The following is a 24,883-nucleotide window of genomic DNA, read 5'->3' on the forward strand; positions in this document are numbered from 1 at the left end:
ACAATACAGTTCAGACGTTGTCAAGGCTATATAGAGTGAGGCAGATAACTGGCCTATTAGAAATATCTCGAGAACTAAAGGCAACAGAATCATGAAAATTTTAATAAAGGGATTTTGAAGGATGATCTATTAAATGAAAATATTTTCATCTCTTTGCAACTTCCGGTTATACCGGAAGTTGCTTATAACTTCGTTTTTTTTTAATGGAATACCCTGTATATTTTTACATTTCTGGGTTCTCCTCAATATCGTCTTTCTTAAAATATGAGATTTTGTAATATTATACAGGGTATTTTAAGAGATATTTAAGTTTTTTTATTAATTTCGTAGCAACATTCACACCCTGTAGAATTGTAATAGTTTGACATTAAACACTCTGCTTACGTTCAAGTGATTTTTAATATAGTCTACTATTGTTAAGAATCATTAGTATAGCTAATTTTGAAATTTTAGTATACAGGGTTGGTCGAAACTCGGAATGAATATTTTCTGAGTTTTCTTAAATGGAACACCCTGTATTTTAGTATTGTAATGAAATGATATTTCATGGTACTTTTTTATTTTATAAGTATTCCCTATGCCTAAATGTTTTAGTTTGTGAGTTATTGGTGATTCAAGCTAAACATTAATTGCAAAAAAATACGTAACATTTTATTAGGTTGGCCGTGAAAATATTCAAGCACAAATAATTTTTTAGAAATAAATACATATTAATCCAGACTGATCCTTAAAATGACAATAATGGTTTAGCTATCAAAATACCTACGTAGTTAAGATTGTTGGTGCGATTAACAATTAAGCACAAATTAAAGCAGTTAGGTATAGGTAATGCTTAAGAAATAAAAAAGTACCATAAAATATCATTTCATTACAATATTAATATACAGGGTGTTCCATTTAAGAAAACTCAGAGAATACTCATTCCGAGTTTCGACCAACCCTGTATACTAAAATGAAAACTTTATCTATACTAATAATTCTTAACAATAGTAGACTATATTAAAAATCATTTGAACGTAAGTAGAGTTTTAGATGTCAAACTACTACAATTCTACAGGGTGTGAATATTGCTACGAAATTAATAAAAAAAACGTAATTATCTTTTAAAATACCCTGTATAACCAATGAATCCAAAAATGTAAAAATATACAGGGTGTCCTATTTAAAAAAACGAAGTTATAAGCAACTTCCGGTATAACCGAAAGTAGCGAATAGATGAAAATATTTTCATTAAACAGATGACTCTTCAAAACCCCTTAATTCAAATTTTCATGATTCTGTCGCCTTTAGTTCTCGAGATATTTCTAATAGGCCCTTTGTTTGCCTCACCCAGTATACATATACCGAAACTCAACAGTATATCCATTTGTTTATTGAGTTTTCGACTGACTTATATCATATTAAATTAAAATGGAATTGCAGATTTCGAAATTAATTGACTGTCGCTTTTATTTCAAAGTTTTTTTTTTAATTCTATGTCAAACTTATTGAAAAGTGGCTTCGAAAAATACTGAAATCGGCTGTTTTTCTGCATTTTTAATGGTTTATGTGCATTTTACGCTTAAACTAAACATTTTAAGAACAAATTACGACAATAATTTTCGTCTTAGAATAACCCAGTTTATTAAAAAAAGTAGTTTTATAGCGAAAACAGCAAGTTTTTTAGTTATTTATAAATTACTCTATTTTTCTCCGTTCCACTCTCAATTCAGTAGCTGAAGTCTTTGTTTGGGTAAGAGTTCTTGTTCCATATATTAACAATATTTTTGTATGTATAATTACAGGGGGCCAGTTGTATTCCACCATTTTGTCTATTAGACTTTTAATGTTTTGAATATCGCCCTTCAGTCTTTTTGGGATCTACAGTGCCATCTGGGTTGACCAGATTCCAATTTACATATTATATTACATTTATTATATTATTATACGCTACAATATAATTAAATTTGACTTTCATTTTCCATAAGATCCCGGCACTATTACGTCTTCTCTTAAAACTCGGTTGTTTTTTATATCCTTTAATTGAATTACCTATTTCTGTTATATTGGCTACTATTTTTAATCATTTGTTCAATATCAGCGTCTTTGCTGCTGATGCAGTTCTTTTATATGCTCTGCTTGTCCTAATTTTTCAAAAGCAGTTTAAAGTTCTTCTATTATTGCTTGTGTTTTCCTTAATAGTTATTTTCCCAGCTCCATTTTTAAGTTTGTTAATTTGTCTATTTGCATTTTGTAACCATTTTCTAAACTGTTTAATTGTCTATCTCTTTTGCATAAATTTTGTTAATTACGTATCAATTACATACTTTGGAGTTGGCTTGTGTTTATACGTTACTGGTGTTTAAAATAGTCTCTTTAATCTAAAAGGACTTTAGTTATTCCATGCATTTAATCATCACACATGCTGTCATCCGTATAATTCCGTGTTAGAACGACTAATGCCTCTTTTAACTTTTTTCGTTATAATCTTCCACCAAAATTATGTAGATATAACAACATAACACTTCGTATAAGGCAAAAATACAAAAGTGAGTAAAACTAAACCTAGGAGAAATTTTATTAAACAAATTTAAAAAAACTCATCTGTAGGGCAGTCAATGAGGGTATTTGTCTGCGAATTCCATTTTACTACATCGATTTACTTGATATTTTCAGAGTAAGTAGGGAATAGCTCAAGAAACAAAGTACCCTATATGCTATGGAGCTTTTATCTTGGAGGCGGTCCCCACCCCTTTAAATGGTTGAAAAATTTGTTGGTCAAAATATCCACGGAAGTAGCTAGAGAGCCATATTCTAAGCAAAAACTATTCTATATTTTTTTTGAAAACTCAATATTCTTTTAGTTATTCGTGGTTAAAACTGGCCATTTTCATTGAAAAATGACACCTTTTCGGACGGTTTTTTGCGAATACCTTAAAAATATGCATCTAACTAAAAAAACTATACAAAACATTTTTGTAGCTTATAAAAAACAAAGAGATTCGTTCCTTCTTAAATCTTCTAGTTATAACATAAAAAGAGATATGGTACGTCAAAAAGTTTTGTTTTTTTTTTTTTGGTGCATGATCAAATCGGTGTATTCAACTTGAAATAACAGAAAAATGGTCGATTTTAGGTGTAAAATGCTATCAGTATCTTTTGTAGTACTGGAAAGGACCTTTAAAATGAGCAATATTAAATGTCGATTACATTCACACTATGCGAGATATGCTGCAAAATAAATTGATGACTAATGTATTTTAAGAAAAAATGAGAAGTATATTTAACTTTCATCCACCAGAATTTAAATGCAACGTTTTCCTTCTACAATATATTTTATTATAGTATTATTTCTATGTTAAAAAGTGGAACGGATTTAAAATAAATGGTTTTCGAAAAAAATAAGATCAAATTATAGAGTCCATTTTTAAATTTTCTTAAAAATCTTCTTCATTCTCCATGTAACTCGAAAATGATAAGAGATACGAAAAAAGATACCGAACAAAAATGTAGGGGTTTTTAGATAAAAATTTTGTTTTTGTTTTCCATTACTGTATATCTTATTATTGTCAAGTTACATGGAGAAAAAGAAAGATTTAAAAAAAAATTTAAAATGCACTCTATAATTTGATCTTATTTTTTTCAAAAACCATTAATTTTAAACCCGTCCAACTTTTTGAACATAGAAATAACACTATGGTAAAAGGTATTGTAGAAGGAAAATGATGCAGGTAAATTCTGGTGGATGAGGGGTTAAATATACTTCTCATTTTTCTAAAAATACATTAGTCATCTATTTTTTTGCAGCATATCTCGCTTTGTTTAAAAGTAGTCGACATTTATTATTGCTCATTTTAAAGGTTTTTTGAAGCACTACAAAAGGTATAAGTAGCATTATACGCCTAAAATCGACTGTTTCTCTGTTATTTCAAGTTGTATACACCGATTTGAGCATGCACCAAAAAAAATAAACTCTTATCATCTACCATATCTCTTTTTGTCTTATAATTGGAATATTTATCAGGGAACGAATCTCTTTGTTTTTTTATAAGCTTCCATAGTAATTTATGAAACAGTTCGTGAAGTATAATTTTTTGCGAACGCACGCAATTTTTAGCTATACATCGCGTAAGTTCGCAAGAAGTACTTCACGCACAGTTTCATACAATATTTTATCTAGGATAAACAAATAAAAAAACTGTAACTCTTTGTCACTGGAATTTATTTCTATTCTACAATTTTTAGAACTTTGACATTTAAAAATCCTAACTACTTTCAAACCACAAAACTGTAAAAAATTTTGTTGTAAGTCATTGCTCATATATTCATCACGATGACAACGCGAACGTTAAGGATATTTGATTATATGAAAGTGTGCCAAAAAACCCATTGAAAGTTTGCGAAAAAGGAAATCCCATTTAAAATACATTGTTACTTCACGCACACTTTAAACCCTTCACGCACTGCTATTTATAATGACAGTTTTCACAAACTAAAAACTTATACATAATATGACATAGAGTAGATAAAAATGTTTTTTTCTACAACCACTATTCAAAGTGCACTTTTCTGCACGGTTTTATGTTAGCAAACTTGATATTTTCTCACAGTATAAGATATTTGACATTAGTGTGCAGAAAAGTGACGTTTCTGTGCCGCAAAGTGACGTTTCTGTGCCGCAAAGTTCTTTTCTGCACAGTTGACTACCTCATTCTGAGTAACGTTATATTCTGTTTACATCCGTGGACTACCGCATTCTGAGTAACGTTATATTCTGGTTACATCCGTGGTTAAACTTTAGACAAATATATAACCTATAAGACAATTATTATATTTAACTATAGCATAGAAACTAAATTATGGATGTTACAACTGTTTTATTTTACAATTTTATTCTTATTAAACATTTTATAATTATCAAATAACCAATAAGGATTTAGCAACCTGTGCAAGAGACGTCGAATGAAGTAGGTTTTGTGTAAATCCGTGACTGCATAAATATAATTTCAATAATGTGTAATAATTGTTTAAATTTAAACAAATTAAGGCACTGCATTAATTTTTTAACTGATTTCTGTGCAATTTATTTAGGTATAAGGAATTTAAATTGATTAGTAGGTATTCATTAAATACAGTTTAAAATTTATCACATAGGTACCTATTATAATTAATCGTCGTTTGGAAATTGTGATTTTTATTTTTAGGAAAAACTGTGCTTGTAGAAAAAGTATAGTGTGAAACACGTGCAGAAAGGTAATTTCTCACTCGTTTGAATTGCGGCACTCGCTTGCGCTCGTACCGCAACTTTTCAAACTCGTGAGAAATTAGTACCTTTCTGCACTTGTTGCACAATATACTATTTACAGTTTTTTTAGTTAGACGCATAGTTTTTAAGGTATTCGCAAAAAAACCGTCCGAAAAGGTGTATTAAAAAAAGTATTGTTTTCAAAAAAAATTATATAACAGTTTTTGCTTATCTAGCCACTTCCGTGGTTATTTTAACCAAAAAAATTTCCATCCTCTTGAAGGGGTGGGAACCGCCCCCAAGATAAAAGCTCCATTGTATATAGGGTAAACTTTGAATTAGGAGATAAGTAGAGGCTATTCCCAAAATGTCATTAAAATCCATACAGTAGGATAGAATTCGGAGGTAATATCCTGTTCTTGCTCTCATTGACTGACGTACTGGTATCTCGGTTGAAAAGCGGTCTTTTTATGCATAAAAAACTACATATATATTATTTGTGCTAATTGTATATCCACCAACTATTTCTTTGAATTAATTTAAACATTTTGATTTTCTGTAAAGTTCATTTTATTATATTAAAATAATTAGACCAATAAAGGCTACACGAACCTTTGTAAAACTTTACCATAAAACTTAATATTAACTCGGTTTATTATATTGCCCCCTTCCTCCAAAAAATTAAATTAAAACATGGAAGGAAGACAACCGTTAGTAAATATGAAAAAGCGTACAAGCAGCCCATACCGAAAAACTACGTACTGGCAGGCAACCATTCCCAGCAAGACTGTTTAGAAAATACCGCTAAGCTCCTAACGTTAGGTCCTGGAAGTGTGACGTCCTTTGGGTAAGTTTTTCACAAGGTGTTGTCTGTCCTTGTACAATTTGTCAAGGTTTCTCATTCTTTTTTTCTTTGGACAGCTCTTTTATCATGTCTAGATATATGTGTACATATTGTGTATTTTTTGATAAATTAAAGTATGTTTTGTTCATATAAAGAATTAACAGTAATTATTCATATACTATAAAAACAATAATTGCTAATTATAATAAAAAAAAACAGTTTTTACTATTATTATAAGATTATTTAAATAAAAATTAATAAATAATTTGAGATATATTGCTTATAGTCCTGTCGCCAGTGGGGGTACAACGGCCTCCTTAATTCAGATGAACTTACCCAAGTTCTTTTTATGTATTTTGACCCGTAGAACACGAATTTTTTGGGTAACAGTTAATCCGGATGTCGATACGATTGTTATAAATAAAGAACTTGAGGAATCACATAACAGCGATTTTTCACAAAACAAAACATTTTTTTGTATTTTTTGGGTCATTCTAAGCAAAAAATGTTTTTACAAGTTTTTTCGTACGATGCATAGTTTTCGACATAAACGCGGTTGAACTTTCAAAAAATCGAAAAATTGTAATTTTTGAACCTTTTAATCAAAATAACTTTTGATTGAAAAACAAAATAGAAATTCTGCTTACCGCATTTGAAATTTCAAGTCAAATTTTATCGGTTTTGTTTATCTTCATTGCTAAAAATTAATTTTTTTATTGTTAAACAAAGCTATAAACACATAGTGCTTGAATGATGTTGTCAATGCATTTCTCGAACGAGTAGGCGCGCATACAGACCATTTCTACGTATAAAAACGCATGCATTGGGCACGGGAAACACTATGTGCTTATAGCTTTGGTTGACAATAAAAAAATTAATTTTTAGTAATGCAAATAATCAAAACCGTAGAATTTGACTTGAACTTTCAAATGCAATAAGCAGAATTGCTATTTTATTTTTTAATCAAAAGTTAGTCGGGTTCAAGAATTGCACTTTTTCGATTTTTAGAAAATTCAACCGCGTTTATCTCGAAAACTATGCATCCTACGAAAAAACTTGTAAGAACATTTTTTGCTAAGAATCACCCAAAAAATACAAAAAAATGTTTTGATTCTTCAAGTTCTTCGTTTATAACAATCTTATCGACATCGGGATCAACTGTTAGCCAAAAAATTCGTGTTCTACGGGTCAAAATACATAAAAGAATCGGACTGCTATTTATCACCAATTGGGCGTTTTAATGAGTGGAACATGTAGAATATGTCAAATGACAGGAAATATGACAGGTGATAAATAGCAGTCTGATTTTTGCATGAGAGTTTAATCTCTATTCGTAGTTTAAGTCTATTCTGTCGGACAAAATAAATGTGCCGTTTTCGTGGTCTGACCGTTCCAAATTTTTAACCTGTTCCACAATTAAAACTGCCCCTGCTCCAGTGTTCCCATATATCAAAGTTTATCCGACTAGACACCCTTAAGCTATTAACAAATTTTCAACTTGCTAGTAATCAACTTTTTTTATACGCGGGATCCAGACCTAAAAGGCCATGGTAATTCTCAGAATGTGTGGTCCTTGGGTTATCTTACTAAAAAATTGAATGTTGTAGCATTTGAAAGTATGGTATGCGATGAGGTTCATGAATTTCTTCTACGTATCGCTGAGCTATCACACTCCCTCTAACGTTATACGTATTAAGACACTGTGCATCGACAAAAACTGTAGATTTAGTATTTCACACCGTCATTTTCTGACTCAAAGTCGGCGATCATTTATATCCCTAAACAAAATGTAGATTCGTTACTATAAAAACCGTGTTCCATTTCTGGTACCAAGTTAATCTTTTTTTGCACTATTCAAGATCCAGTGTTTCAAAAACATGCCAAAACTGCAATTAAGACGATAAATTGTTATTATCAAAATAATTGGTCTAACATGTGCTGCAAATCACTGATTTGCAATAGACCTCTTAGTGAAGAAGCGGTCTTTTAGAGCCGTCACCCGAGGCAACTATCTTGACGCTCTGTTATTCTTTGGCGCCGCCCTGTCATTTGATATTCGTCGTGTTAGATCTTCTTGACACCACCCGATAATATCTTAATACACTATCTTAAGTTCTGTGAACCCTCCTATCAAACTCGCTCAGTTGATGGAAATCTGTGCGACTTCATACACTGCGCATTTTAAACGGCTTTCAAAAAACAAAGAAATGCACACCGCTAAATTTTGATTGGTTCTAAACTTCGAAGTTCTAATTTTTAGTGGTTAACCTATTAAAAAAAAATGAATTTAAAACGAAAACCTAAACTGATATGGCTTAAGTTCTAATCATTTATTGTTTTCGAAAAGAAATTTTTCCACTTCTGCGTTATTTTGCCGGTTCTTAGTTCACTCATCACTGTATATAGAAAACTATTTAAATATTGTCAAAAATTATGTTTATAGCTGCAGTATTTTTAATTATTTTACAAGGAAATGAGCTAAAGGCCCCTTTATCTTGCCTAGTTTAAACAATTATATTAAGGAAAGTTGGCCTAAATCGTAATATTTTTATGACAGTAACACGTAGTTGTATAAAAATAAAAAGTAGTTTCGAATTTCAACTAAAGATTGAAACTTTTAATTACCATTTAATTAAATTCAACAGATTTTGAAAAATTATTTTTATGTATTCTTCTTTGGTGCTTATTCGTTTCGAATATTGGCGATCATTCTGGCTATAATTATTTTAAAAATGAATAACCATTTTCAATTTCGTTGCAACACGAAACTACGGCCGCATCATTATTCCACTTCAATCAGTGAGTGCAGCAAGCACCCCTACCGGTTTCGAAACTTATTAGTATCTCATCAGGAGGCACATATGCTGCTCTCTCTGGTCCAACTAGGACAAACCCCGGCGTGTAGTCACAGATTGCAACGAACGAAATTGCAGGGATGCCCTAGCGGCAACTGCTACCAAAAAACTAAGTTTTCAATCTACTAGCACATAAATCAACACCCAAAAATATCATTCTACCTCCTACCAGACCGAAAACAATGGGAACCTTCTCTGGTAACACATCCGAGGCTTCTACAATTTGCAAGCCATAACGGATGCTGAGACTAAGGAAGATGAGGGAATTTTACAATTTATAATTCACGTCCCATCTGCTCAGCGCGGTAAAGTTCCAACGAGAATATTTCCCTTCATACTCCACACAGAGTAAACATAAATAAAAAATGAATAACCATTTTCAATTTCGCTGCAATACGAAACTACGGCCGCATTATTATTTCAGTTCAATCAGCGAGTGCAGCAAGCTCCCCTACCGGTTTTGAAACTTATTAATCTCTCATCAGGAGGCACATAATATGCTGCTCTTTCTGACCCAACTAGGACAAACCCCGACCTGCAGTCACGGATTGCAACGAACGAAATGGCAGGGATGCCCTAGCGGCAACTGCTATCAAAAAAACTAAGTTTTCAATCTAATAGCACATAAAAAAACACCCAAAATTATCATTCTACGTATGCGGCCGTAGATTCGTATTGCAACGAAATTGAAAATGGTTATTCATTTTTGATTTATATTTACTCCCATTGGAGTACGAAGGGAACCATTCTCGTTGGAACTTTACCGCGCTGAGCAAATGGGACGTGAATTATAAATTGTAAAATTCCCTCATCTTCCTTCTTTAGTCTCAGCATCCATTATGGCTTGCAAATTGTAGAAGCCTCAGAGGTGTTACCAGAGAACATTCCCATTGTTTTCGGTCTGGTAGGATGTAGAATGATATTTTTGGGTATTGTTTTATAAGCTATTATATTGAAAACTTAGTTTTTTTATAATTATTTTATTAATTGTTGCTTTAAATAGATTAGTTGTTGTCGTGGAAAACCATTTCCTCGGGTTCATTAACCATGATTTCTTCTTCTCCCAATTAATATTATTATATATGCTTTGTATTACTTTTTATATATTTATGAATTAATTATTATTAATTCAGTTAAAACACTTGATCAAAACAAAAATAATGTTAAAAGAGCTGAACACTATTCCTTTCTTAATCATTCACTTTCATTCACCTCGGCATTATTCACCACCTAATAACACGTTTAATTATTGCAATGCATAACATGTGAATACCGATATAAATTACTGTTTTATTATTATATTTTGTTATGTTATACTTACCGAAAGTGGCTTAGCTTCAATATATGAAGATAATTATCATCTGTCTGTAAGTCTGTTTGATAGGTAAAAATCTCAAACTACGATAACAGGCTACAGTTCAAGCTGTGAGTAAAATAAGGTCAATTTGATGCACTAATTAGTGACATTTTGAAACCTACTCTGTGTTATAAGGGGCGATGTTAGGGATTACTCCATAATCCTTAAAAATAAAATATGGATTGTTTGGTTCAAATTGATCAAAAGCTTAAGATACTTTATAGAATATAGCACAAACAATATGATGAAGTAACATTGGACAAACTTTAGTTTAAGCTCTTCATAAATTTAATTTCGGTCAATTGTAAATGCATAATTGGCGTTCAAATTTGAAAAACTGTACTTTATCAAAAAAGTCATAATTTTTGCGAAAATTATTGAATAATAATTTTTAAAATATCAATTTGAAAACATTTTATACTTCAATAAAATGACTCTTTTAAAACTGGATCGGTCTGTTTGTTGCTAAGATATGATAATTTGTGTATATAAAATGTTATAAGTTTATAAAGAACCTAACAAAGACCTAATTCAAGGCACATTCTCTTTTTAAAGACTAATATTTTGTCACAAAGAAAAACAAAAGGACAAAATATGTTTTTACCCCTTATTTATTACGTTAAAATATGGTTATTATTTTTAAACCCTTAGAGGGCTGTATAAACATTCTAGCAGTTTGTAAATTACAGGTTATAACTACTATCTTCAAAACCTACAACTAGAAAAAGTTTCTACGACCAACAGGAGCTGAGATAGACGTTTATTTAATTCGCTGCAACTTTATTTATATTCAGTACTCTATGAGTGTCTATGGAGCTCTATCCATATTTTCAAGAGACGTTAATAATGTTTGAAGACACTCGCTTGTTTTCATCAAAAATAAATTCTAAGTTGACCCTATCCATAGTGACGGAGTAGTCATGTGTTGGGGAAATCCCTCTCCAGCCAACTTGGCGTGCCAGAAAATAAAAATTGGAACTTCAAATCGGCGAAGCTCGGAAAAATTTATAATATCTTAGTGAGAAATGATACTCGATGAGCTCCACCGATTTGAAGTTCCGAATTCATTTTTTCTTGAAAAACGAGGCCCCTATTGGTAGTAAAAATCTTTTATTGTAGGTCTTGAAGCCAGTAATCATAATCTCTAAGCTGCAGAGTGCTGCACTATAGAGAGTGCCTCAGCTCTCAATGTGTACAAAAAAAAACACATTTTTAATGAAATAATAAAGGTTAAATACATTTTTAAGCTTTGTTTTACATAATAACATATAGTAACAAATAGACCGATGAGGTTTGCAAGATCTCATTTTGTTGGATATTGAAAGGGCCTCAATATTTATTAAATATTATTATGTAGGCATGTTTACAAAAAAATATAGACATTTTAATAAAGCATAGATTTTTAAATTTGAACGTAATTATGCAATATCAGTTGATCAAAATTGCACATCTTTTAAATTCAAGCTTACCTTTATGTACTTTTATGTTTGTATAAGTGTATTTTATCAAGTCATGTACCTGCCTTGGGTTTCGCAACAATCTATATCAGAGGTGCATATTTTACCTCATCAAAGTGTCAGAACTAAATGATAACCAAAAGTTTGCTGTTGTAGGGACTGCGGAGTTATTCCTGACATCGCCCTTTATAAAACCGAGAAGGTTTCAAAACTTCAGTAACTAATGCGCATTTTTTCTTTCATAGCTTGGACCATAAGATACGGACGAGAATGTTTCTGTTCCTTTATTCTTTATGAACATAATTTCGAATAATAATATATTCTGTTTAAAGAAAATAACTATAATCCATATTTTTTTGAATAGGTAAACTTGCCAAAATACATGTTATTTTACTTATTTCCTCAGTGTACGTAAAATATAATTTATGTCGGTTGTTAGCTTTAGTATAGTAATTTGCATTATGCCATTTTACATAGATCAAGTCATTAGCCATACTAGTCCTAGATCATGTTTCTGTCCTTTCTGTGTACTATGTGTTTGAATTTTAATTGGTAAGATATTTTTTATAGGTGTTAGTGTGTAGACATATTTCTCTAATCGTTTTTTCGTTTAGTTTTTTAGTATTAAAAATGTGCAATATATCTTATATTTCGTCACAAAATACGACGTCATGACATTTTTGATTTTATATTTAGTCTACACAAACAAACTGAATTAGAACTGTAGTAGTATTATATACAAAAGTTTATTTACAAAAGACTTCAAAATTATCTATTGTGAAAATAATGACATAAACAAATTAATAGAATGGTCTACTCCGATAGTACAAATTTGGCGTGACGTCATGAATAATGCGTGTTTGGTTTTTGACATGCTTTTATAGTTGTATGTATGTTTTAGGTTAACCACATTGGTTGCGAAACCGTTGAGCGAAATCTTGAAATAACACGTTTTACAACCATTAACCATATTGTGTTTTTGTTACCAATATTCACATATTTAGAAAAAATGCCTAAAAATGTAAGAAATGTGTAAGTTTGGTCATATATCACAAAGATATTTATTAGATATTTTTGTGTCAAATTGATGTATAAACTATTTTAAACTAGAACTACTTTACCGAAAATTAACCTTCAATGATACTTAACATTGATAAAAATCCACGAGGAAAAAGTTTTCCTGTAGTTGGCTGTATACCATATATTAGAAAAACGAATAAAATCCTTTATAAAAGGTATATTTTTAAAAACCCTAAAAAGGGCTACATCACAGTACTACTTTTCCATCGAATTATCGATCATCATCAGAGCTTACGTGAATTTAACATGCTAACCACCAAAATGCAAAAATATGTGGGTAAAAACCCTTTAAATTGATCCGTCATGGGAATATAGATGAATAATGTGAACTTAAACAAGGATGTCTAAAATATCTAATGTATTATACTCACATGTTCACATGTTTTATAAGTCAATTTTGAGCTCAATGGTACCTAGAGCATAATAATACATTGGATATTTTAGACATCCATGTTTAAGTTCACATTATTCATATATGTCCCCATGACGGATCAATTTTAAAGGGTTTTTACCCACATATTTTTGTATTTTGGTGGTTAGCTTGTTACATTCACGTAAACACTGATGATGATCGGTCATCCGATCGAAAACTACTTCTGTGATGTAGCCTTTTTAGGGATTTTAACAAATATACCTTTTATAAAGGATTTTATTCGTTTTTGTAACATTGATAACTTCTTTTTGAAAAAACTGTTAATTTTTGTATATTAAAAAAGATACATACGTAATTAATATTATGCATTAATACTTTTACTCAGAGATTGGAAAAACGTCTGGAATGGATAACCCCAGCACATGAAACCTACATTAGATTTGTTGGCGCGGTTATCTCTACAGCGAAGAAAACTATACAAGGGGATGTCGTGAATAATATGTCTCAGGATGGGATGAAAAATGAGAGAAATTGTATCAAGAATACAACGAAAGCCAAGACCGAGAAATCGCGGACAAACTACTGCACATTCTGGATGCAGCCAGACGACAAAAATGGATTAAAACTGTGGAAAATCGAGATTTTATTAAATCAAGTGGAAAAGCTTTTACGTAGAAAACTTGGTATTACCAGACACACAACTAGAGACAAATTACCAATAGTTTATAGCAGAGTGGCCCCCCACATCTAACTACTCTGACGAGTTTACTCCAGAGGAAATTACCTCAGCAATATCATAAATTATTTCATTTAAATAATTTTTAAATTATTTCAATATATCAAAATCATTTTTACTCCACTGTGGCAAATATGCTAAAAAATGGCTGGCATATTTTTATACAGATAAGTTAAAATCAGTCCCCCATTTACAAAAAAAGGTCTCCATTACAGCCATATTAAAACCAGGAAAGGCAAACGATTAGCCTCAAAACTACCGACCGTTTGCACTGCTAAGCTGTGTCTATAAACTGTTGGAACGCTTAATCTACAACAGAATGAGTAAAAACATATTTGGATTGATACCTATTAATCAAGCAGGTTTCAGGCCTAACCACAGCTGCACAGATCAGATCCTAGCCCTTACAGCACATATTGAAGCAGGTGTTCAAAGAAATCAAAAAATATACGTTGCTTTCATTGACCATTGACTTATCAGCTGCATACGAAACCCTCTTGAGACAAGGACTAACCTGCAAACTAATCCGTGCCATCCTGTGTCAAAAGGTAACTAAACTCATTGATAGCATGCTCACCGACAGTTCTTTTCAAGTCACAATAGGTAACTTTAAAAGTGTCCAAATGAAGCTCAGCAATGGACTGTCACAGGGATATGCTTTGGCACCCTTGCTGTTTAATTTATACATCGCGAACTTTCCTCGGAAAACTTCGCAGAATTTGGTTACCCGGACGATTGTCAATGATTTTATATCCAATCACATTGTTTTCTCTGTATGTATGGTATAAGAGACTTTTGTTATCCTACTCTTTAATTCCGGGATCAAGGATATTTAGAACTTAAATTAATGAATCTGATGCTAGAAATAGGTTTTGATACTATTTAATTTTGAGAATATTGTTATGTGTTCGATGTGTACAATCATGTCAAAAAAAGGGAATCTATTATTTAATTTTGTTAAGGGCATAGGTGCAAAATGTCGTCTGTCAAAATGTTCAATGTGTTTTAAGTGCATTTATTTTTTTCGAATCCTGATAAAACTAATAAATATTTTTAAAAAATTTAAACGAAGAATGAAAGACTACATTATTACCGAGGATAGAAAGTCCCTTAGAATAAATAAAAAGTTTATTTTGAATGATATATTTGAAATTAAAAATCACACTAAATTTTCTCTTAGTTTTTCACCCCTGTAACTTATTAAAATAAACATTATAGAAGTTCTCAGGGACTTTCGGCCCTCGCTAATAACGTAGTCTTTCATTCTGCGTTTAAATTTTTCAAAAATGCTTATTAGTTTTCTCAGGATTCGAAAAAAATGAATACGTTCAAAATACATTAAACATCTTGACAGGTGACATTTTGCGCCTATGCCCTTACATCTACACTAGTTTTACTTATCTATCTACAAAGGTGATATCCATACCGTTAATTTTAGTCCAGAAAGCCACTGCGCATCCGCTAGGAAAAATATTCTAATTCGGATTTTTTGCACAATCTTACTCAAAAAGGACTCCTTTTAACAAATTTGCATGTTGCCAGGACCAAAAGGTGGTCAAAAATATTTTAAACGTTTTTTTTTTTTGTTTTTTTCCTAAAATTATTTTTTTTGCATGGAAAAAAGTTTTTTTAGGTTTTTTGGATCATTCCAAACAGAAAAGGTCTTTAGTGACTTTTCTCTAAAGTTGATAGTTTTTGACATATAAGCGATTAAAAATTGAAAAATTGCGAAATTGGCCATTTTTAACTCTCAAAAACTATATGAAAAACTGAAAATTTGAATGTTGCCAAGGTAGGTGGACATTCTTTAAACATCAATTGATGAAACCCCGAAGAGTTTTTTGCAATACAATATTCCAAACTCCTTTGTTTTTTAATTGCTTATCAAGCGTGCGCGACACTATTTTCCACCGACACACAGTGGTGAATTTCGCCGAAAACCTGGCCAAAATCTAAAAATCTAAGTTTATAGGTATACCCTGAGAAATTTTATATGAACTTTGCTCTGTAGGTTTTTGAGAATCATAAACGGCCGTTAAGGGTAGAACAATACAAGCAGATCATGCATGGGCGCCCATCTAAAAATTTTTTAGGGGAGGAGCCAGACGTGAATGTGTTGCACATTACATTTTGTATACTTTGGATGACAATATATTATAGTTTAAAGCAACAGAAAAGCTAGGGGGGGCCGTGGTCATGCCCATGGACAGGCACGGATCTAGAAATTCATAATAGGGGGGTCCAGACTTACTGATCGTTTGAAAATAAGAGTTGACAGAAAAAAATAATAAATAATAAAAAAATGCTTATAGACTAAATACAATAGGGGGTCCATGGACCCGTTGACCCCCCTCTGTATCCGCGCCTGCCCATTGACATGGGCGCCTATGAGATCATATATTTATATTAGTGTAAAGTTGTGATTGAACGACAGCGGACCAAATAAAAATTAAAGTGTGTTATACAATAATATTGGGGCATTGTTTGGTTTTCATTTAGAACCATAGACGTGTATTATTTTGTTAGTTTATAGCGGATGCTATATCTGGAGGTAAGTGGAGTATTCTAATATACTTTTTAGACTTTTTTCTTCGTAAAATAGACTTTATTTACAACATGTTTGCAAATTGGCAAGAATTTTCAATTGTTTTAAGTTTTCCAAGTTTTAAAAAGGGAAAAGTAAAATGTCTACTTTCCTTAGCAAAGATATTTTGTTTAATAAATAGTTCAAAATGTATATAAATATTCCTCAAAAAATCATCTGCAGCCAAATGCATCCTTAGCGGAACTTTTCATTTTAACGAAATATAACATGCTGGAGAATTTGTACATGAAAAGACTTTAGTTTTCCAAGTTTTAAAAAGGGAAAAGTAAAATGTCTACTTTCCTTAGCAAAGATATTTTGTTTAATAAATAGTTCAAAATGTATATAAATATTCCTCAAAAAATCATCTGCAGCCAAATGCATCCTTAGCGGAACTTTTCATTTTAACGAAATATAACATGCTGGAGAATTTGTACATGAAAAGACTTTAATGTTGTATGGTCAGTTAATAAAGTAAGAACAAAATATGAAGCAACTGATCCAGTAAATTTACAGTTTTTTTACACAAGAGCCGCCGTTTTTTGTTATTTTTTTTTGCTTTCTTCTTCTTTTTCTTAATTTTTAAGTCCTTTTACTCTTATGTATAATCCTGTTTTTGCTTCCTTACTTTTATATTTTTTAATAATTTTGGTCGTGTGAGCCAAAAATTTTTATTTTAAAAAAATGAAAGGCATAAACGAAACTTTGTGTTAAGAAGCCACACATTGGCAGGTAATAATTATAATTAGTCGGATCCATTTACAAAGCAATGATGTATTAAGAGTTGACCTACCTATTTTTGGCTTCTTATATGTATAAAGTATCGTTTATGCATTTTATTTTAAAAAAAGGCAAAATTTTTGGACTCGCACGACCAAAATTATTAAAAAATATAAAAATAAGAAAGCAAAAAGATAGACCTACACATAAAGGTAAAATGAGTTAAAGATTTAAAAAAAGAAGAAGAAAGTAAAAAAATAACAAAAAACTGCGGTTCTTGTGTAAAAAAAACTGTAAATTTTCTGAATCAACTGGTTCATATTTTGTTCTTACTTTATTAACTGACCATAACATTAAAGTCTCTTAATATAGAAATTCTCCAGCATGTTACAGTTTTTTAAAATGAAGAATTCCGTTAAGTTTGCAACTTGCTGCAGATGATTTCTTGAGAAATATTTATATACACATTGAATTATTTATTAAGCAAAAAATCTTTGCTGACCAAAGCTGACTTTTTTACTTTTCCCATTTTAAAACTTGGTAAACAGAAAACGATTGAAGATTATTGCCATCATTTTGTAAATATGTTGTAAATAAAGTTTATGTTAAGAAGAAGAATCTAAAAAGTATATTGAAATACTCCACTTACCTCAAGAAATAGCATCCACTATAAAATAACAAAATAATACACGTCTATAGTTTTAAACGAAAACCTAACAATGCCTCAATTGTATAACACACTTTAATTTTATTTGGTCCGCTTTCGTTCAATCCCAACTTTACACTAATATAAATATGTGATATGCTTGTATTGTTCTACCCTCAACGGCCGTTTATGATCCTCCGAAACCTACAGAGCAAGATCCATATAAAATTTCTCGGAATATATAAACTTAAATTTTTGCATTTTGGCCAGGTTTTCGGCAAAATTCACCACTGTGCGACAGTATGGTGCAAATGAAAGGAATAAATTCGTTATTTCGTAAAGCGGCAACTTTAAGGAACAATCCCGAAACAGGTCGATTTTTATTTTTAAGTTATGATATTGTGGCATATATGGTATACTAGTGACGTCATCCGTCTGGGCGTGATGACGTAATCGATGATTTTTTTAAATGAAAATAGGGGTCGTGTGGTAGCTCATTTGAAAGGTTCTTCAATTTTCTATTCAGTAATGTAAACATTTACACAATTATTTATACAGCGTGTCCTTCTACTTCTTTTTTTGTCAAATAATTTAATTTAATAAAAATTTTTTGGACACCCTGTATAAATAATTATGTAAATGTTTAGATTACTGAATATAGAATTAAAGAACCTTTCAAATGAGCTAGCACGTGACCCCTATTCTCATTTAAAAAAATCATCGATTACGTCATCACGTCCAGATGGATGACGTCACTAGTATACCATATATGCCACAATATCATAACTTAAAAATAAAAATCGACCTGTTTCGGGATTTTTCCTTAAAGTCGCCGGTTTAGGAAATAACCAATTTATTCCTTTCATTTGCACCATACTGTCGGTGGAAAATAGTGTCGCGCACGCTTGATTAGCAATTAAAAAACAAAGGAGTTTGGAATATTGTATTGCAAAAAACTCTTCGGAGTTTCATCAATCGATGTTTAAAAAATGTCTACCTACCTTGGCAACATTCAAATTTTCAGTTTTTCATATAGTTTTTGAGGGTTAAAAATGGCCGATTTCGCAATTTTTAAATTTTTAATCGCTTATATGTCAAAAACTATCAACTTTAGAGAAAAGTCACTAAATACCTTTTCTGTTTGTAATGATCCAAAAAAACTAAAAAAACTTTTTTCCATGCAAAAAAAATAATTTTAGGAAAAAAACAAAAAAAAAACGTTTAAAAAATTTTTGACCACCTTTTGGTCCTGGCAACATGCAAATTTGTTAAAAGGAGTCCTTTTTGAGTAAGATTGTGCAAAAAATCCGAATTAGAATTTTTTTTCTAGCGGATCCGCAGTGGCTTTCTGGACTATTTACTTAAGTAACGTTTTTGAAATTTTTACTAAAAATGTTCCTTGGACGTTTTTGGTGTCACACCCTGTATACTTTGTATAGTTATAACTAGTAAACTAAAATTTTAGGGTTTTTCTATATTTTTTAAGATAGGTATATTTAATTTAGCTTATTTATTTAATTCAGAGTTTATGAGCTTTATACGTAACGACAATATCATAACTTCTCGTGGTTGCTCTAAAGGTGTAAGTCCGATCTTATGCTTATTGCAATCACTTTCAACAACATCATGCTCCTAGGGCAAATATATACTTGTGTACTTATAATATTAGCGTTGGCTGTATCCAAACCAAGTTGGTTTGTTATTGTTTATCTGAGTTGTAGACAAGTTGCAACACAGCGCAACGCAATGTTCTCTTCGGTATGTAAATAGAGAACTTTCCATGTAGACCCAAGCGAGGAGATTTTGTGAGTGGAGCGTTGGTGTTCCCGGTAAACTTCTACAAATACGAAGTCGTAAAGATTTAAGTTTAAATTGGATAGAGGTAGAACGTTGCAAATAATTATATATGCACTGTCGAGAAAATATTTGGCGCAAAGACAATGCGCACTTATAGTTCAGAGAAATAAGGAAAAAAATAGCCTGTTGGTGACACAACCCCTTCCAGGCCGAAACCAAATTTTTTGAGTAGTATGGACATCTATATTAATAACCTATACGTTTCCTGTAGCCGATTTTGATGATATACATAGTTATAAACAAATGAAAATTAAAAAACGGTAAATTTTCGCTTTTTTCGTGTATAACCAAAAAGTTAAGAATGTTAAACAAATTTGAGAGTGAGAAACTGATAAATCGTATAAAAAACTTCAATATGGCGTTCGCTGAATATGTCTATCCTTATTGGTTGCTTAGAAAATTGCAAAATAAATCATAAATTTTGAGTCTTTTTATAAATATTCATAACTTATGTAAAAATTAACTTAGAACGTTCTTATTGCACGCAATGGTGAGACTTCTGGTGCTTAAATCATACCCTAAATATCAAAGCAATTGCTCAAATAATTTAAAAGGTATTTAATTTGTTTATCCCAAATTAATTTTTTTTGCAACGCTATAAGTCAGAAAATGATGAAGCTACACTAATACTTTGGATAGTTTATGAAAGAAGAAAATTTATGCTATTAACTTAATTAAAAAAAATGACAAGAAATAATTCTAAATACCGCAAAATTATTTTGCAAAAACATGTGAATTAAAAAAGGGGGGCTAACTTCGTCCCTAATTGTCCTAGGACAAATTGTCCTAGGACTTCAAAATGTGTATAAAAATTCATTCTGTCCAAATATGAAAAAATAATTTTTCTACGGGTAACGGTTAAAAAGTTATTCTAATTGTTTTTAAGTAAGCAAAAAATCGACGTGTTTTTGCAAAATAATTTTACACTAATTAAAATTACTTTTTGTAATTTTTTTAATTAAGTCAAGAGTATAAACGTTCTTCTTCCATAAACTGTGTAAGAAGTCTTACTGTAACCTCATAATTTTCTGACTTATAGTGTTGCAAAAAAATGAATTTGGGATAAACAAATTAAATAACTTTTAAACTATTTGACCAATTGCTTTGAAATTTAAAAAATAATTTAAGCACCAGAAGTCTCAGCAATTCGTGTAATAAGAAGGTTCTAAGTTAATTTTTACATAAGTTATGAATAATTATAAAAACTCAAAATTTATGATTTATTTTGCAATTTTCTAAGCAACCAATAAGGATAGACATATTCAGCGAAAGCCATATTGAAGTTTTTTATACGATTTATCAGTTTCTCACTCTCAAATTGGTTTAAAATTCTTAACTTTTTGGTTATAGACGAAAAAAGCGAAAATTTACCGTTTTTTGATCTTCATTTGTTTATAATTATGTATATCATCAAAATCGGCTGCAGGAAACATAAAGGTTATTAATATAGATGTCCGCACTACTCAAAAATTTGGTTTCGGCCTGAATGGGGATTTGTCACGAGAAAAATCTTATTTCTCTGGACTATTAAGTCATGGAGAAGTCAGACTAACTTTTTTACTAATTCGAAAATTAGTAAAAGGTATTCTTCTTCTTCTTTTGCCCTTTAATTCGTCCAATTCTGAACATAGGCTTCCCCCAGTTTCCTCCATTCGCTTCTGTTTAGTGCTTTCTGTTTCCAGTGCGTTCCTCCTATCTTTTTAATGTCGTCTCCCCATCTCATCTGGGGTCGTCCTCTTGCTCTCTTTCCTGTCCATGGTCTCCATTGTTGTATCGTGCTATTCCACCTATTGTCCGTTTGTCTGGTGTTATGACCTGCGAAGCTCCATTTTAACCTGGTTATATGTTGACCTGCGTCTTTGACTTTTGTTCTATTTCTGACCCAGTTGTTTTGCTTTTTGTCTGTCAATTTTACTCCTAACATTGCTCTCTCCATGGCTCTTTGTGTCTTTATTATTTTATCCATGTTTGCCTTGGTCAAGGTCCATGTTTGGCATGCGTATGTGAGAATTGGGAGTATGCACTGGTCAAACACTCTTGTTGTTAAGTATTGTTGTATTTTTTTATTCTTTAGGACCCATTTTAATTTTCCAAATCCTGCCCAGGCTAATCTGACCCTTCTTTTTACCTCCGCTGTTTGGTTTTCCTTATTTATTTTTATAATCTCTCCCAAATATATTATATAATCATTAACCGCTTCTATTGTGGTGTCGTTTAGTATTACGTTTCTATTGTCTTGTGTGTTTGTCATTGCTTTTGTTTTGGCAAAATTCATTTTAAAAGGTATTAGTCTCACATATTTTTTATACTTATCAAGCAAACTGTAGTAGCTGCTAGAAATATAATAAATCACTTCTTATTTTAGTTCTATCTCCTATCGAAATTTAAAAACCAACAAAGCCATACGAACCGTATTGGTCACCGCTTTAGCAACTCCACGACAAAACTCTTACCTAAAGTTACTAAGTCAAGGCTTCTTCTTCTTCTTCTTTTTGTATAGACCTAACTATGTCTGTTTTTTCAATGTGTCTCTAGTAAGTTGTTCCATCGTTTTCGTGCTCTTCCCACTGATCGTCTTCTTATTGGAGTAACGTCTCTCGCCGTCCTTACTACGCTATTTTTTGTCATTCGGCTTATGTGGTCACTCTGTTCTAGTCTTCTCTTTCTTATTCAGTTATTAAGATTGTCCACCTTCTTATTTTTTATTGGTTATTGGGTTTTTTCAGATAAAACACGTCATCTTAAAGAATAAAATCTTATATTTTCTTTGTTTCTAAAGATATCAGGGATATTCAAAAAACAAATTTGTCACAAAACATAAGACTACAATAAAATTTCGATGTATACCCACACTTATACCTTGTCCTCCCTACAGGTTGTCTCAAAAGTAACATCAGAAAACCATATTATTTTTTCCACCCGGTATAAGTTCAAAAAAGTTTTAGTAAACATTTGCCCAAAGTGTGTAAATACCAAAGAAAATTTTAAAATAATAAAAAAAAATTAAAAGGAATCCCTTAATCTTTTCACGAAAAGATATACTATGAAAATGAGCATAATTTTAGGCGATGTATATATGGTGAGGCAGATAACTGGCCTATTAGAAATATCTCGAGAACTAAAGGCAACAGAATCATGAAAATTTTAATAAAGGGGTTTTAAGGGAGGATCTATTAAATGAAAATAATTTCTCTTTGCAACTTCCGGTTATACCTTGGTATAACTTGGTTTTTTAATAGTACACCCTGTACATTTCTACATTTTTGGATTCTCCTCAATATCTTCTTTTTTAAAATATGAGATTTTGTAATATTATACGGGGTATTTTAAAAGATATTTACGTTTTTTTAATAATTTCGTAGCAATATTCACACCCTGTAAAATTGTAATAGTTTGACATTAAAAACTCTGCTTACGTTCAAATGATTTTTAATATAGTCTATTATTGTTAAGAATCATTAGTAAAACTAATTTTGAAATTTTAGTATAGAGGGTCGGTCGAAACTCGGAATGAATATTTTCTGAGTTGTCTTAAATAGGACACCCCGTATTTTAGTATTGTAATGAAATATATCTCATAGTACTTTTTTATTTTATAAGTATTCCCTATACCTAACTGCTTTAATTTGTGAGTTATTGGTGATTCAAGCTAAACATTAATTGCAACAAAAAATACGTAAAATTTTATTAGGTTGGCCGTGAAAATATTCAATCACAAATAATTTTTCAGAAATAAATACATATTAATCCAGACTGATCCTTAAAATTACCAATAATAGTTTAGCTATCAAAATACCTACGTAGTTAAAATTGTTGGTGCGACTAACAATTAAGCACAAATTAAAGCAGCTGGGTATAGGGAATGCTTAAGAAATAAAAAAGTACCATCAAATATGATTTCATTACAATACTAAAATACAGGGTGTTCCATTTAAGAAAACTCAGAAAATACTCATTCCGAGTTTCGACCAACCCTGTATACTAAAATTAAAATTGTAGCTATACTAATGATTCTTCGCAATAGTAGACTATATTAAAAATCATTTGAACGTAAGTAGAGATTTAGTTGTCAAACTACTACAATTCTACAGGGTGTGAATGTTGCTACAAAATTAATAAAAAACGTAATTATCTTTTAAAATACCCTGTATAACATTACAAATCCTCATATTTTAAGAAAGAAGACATCGAATAGAATCCAAAAATGTAAAAATATACAGGGTGTCCCATTTAAAAAAACTAAGTTATAAGCAACTTCCGGTATAACCGAAAGTTGCAAAGAGATGAAAATATTTTCATTTAATAGATCATCCTTCAAAACCCCCGTATTCCAATTTTCATGAATCTGTTGCCTTTAGTTCTAGAGATATTTCTAATAGGCCAGTTATCTGCCTCACCCTGTATATTTCGAAACTATGTGTAGTATGCAGCCTTGTCTTGTTCCTTTAGTTGATTTGAACGCAGTTGAATATAATCCATGTACTTTAATTTTGGAAGAGTTTTGATCATACATATTTCTTATTATGTTGACTAGGTAGTTTATCGAAAGCCTTTGTGTAATTGACTAGACAAAGCAGCATTGAAAGAATGTGTTCCGCGCATTTTCTATCATCTGTCTGATATTCAATATCTGCTCACACAAACATTAAAGTTCTGTAGCCGTTAATAGTATGTATGTAGCAGGATTTTTATTGCAAGAGAAATAATGGCAATGGTTATGTAATTGCTGCACAAGGTTAGTGATGCTCTTCTATTAATAGGGATAAAGCTTGTTTCTTGTGTTTTAAGACAGATGCATCTTTTGAAATTTCTTTGTGTAATTCATAGCAGTTATTTTTCTAGGTTCCTGCTAATCTCTCTATGTCGGTTTTTCTTCATCATTATGGTCTTAAATAACTTAAAGTTGTGGCTTGAACTTTCGTGCCAAATATTTAACTTTTAAATAGTTCATAATTGGCATAGCGGCGGTTTGCACGTTGTTCCAGTTCTTGGCACACCTTATTTATTTACTTTTTTTACCTTTGATGTACAGAAATTAGTCTCACAGCAGTAAAGTCATACCTATTACAGGTAACAAAGTTGATTACAAAATAACCACCAAGATCTCATAAGGTCCTTGTTAATATTTTGTTATATTCTGATTAAAAAGG

The 24,883-nt window shown here is 31.1% G+C and overlaps 1 protein-coding gene across 1 annotated transcript in view; it reads left to right on the forward strand.

Moving 5' to 3' along the window:
- The window catches only part of LOC114325931 (uncharacterized), a 424,930-nt gene that overhangs the window by 331,931 nt on the left and 68,116 nt on the right, over window positions 1–24,883 (forward strand). Inside the window, exon 14 of the mRNA XM_050660141.1 lies at window positions 5,925–6,071. Within this exon, the coding sequence (XP_050516098.1) occupies window positions 5,925–6,071 (147 nt within the window). The remainder of the gene's footprint in view (window positions 1–5,924; window positions 6,072–24,883) is intronic.

The sequence above is a fragment of the Diabrotica virgifera genome, chromosome 1 (genome assembly GCF_917563875.1).
Source record: "Diabrotica virgifera virgifera chromosome 1, PGI_DIABVI_V3a".
Lineage (NCBI taxonomy): Eukaryota > Metazoa > Arthropoda > Insecta > Coleoptera > Chrysomelidae > Diabrotica > Diabrotica virgifera.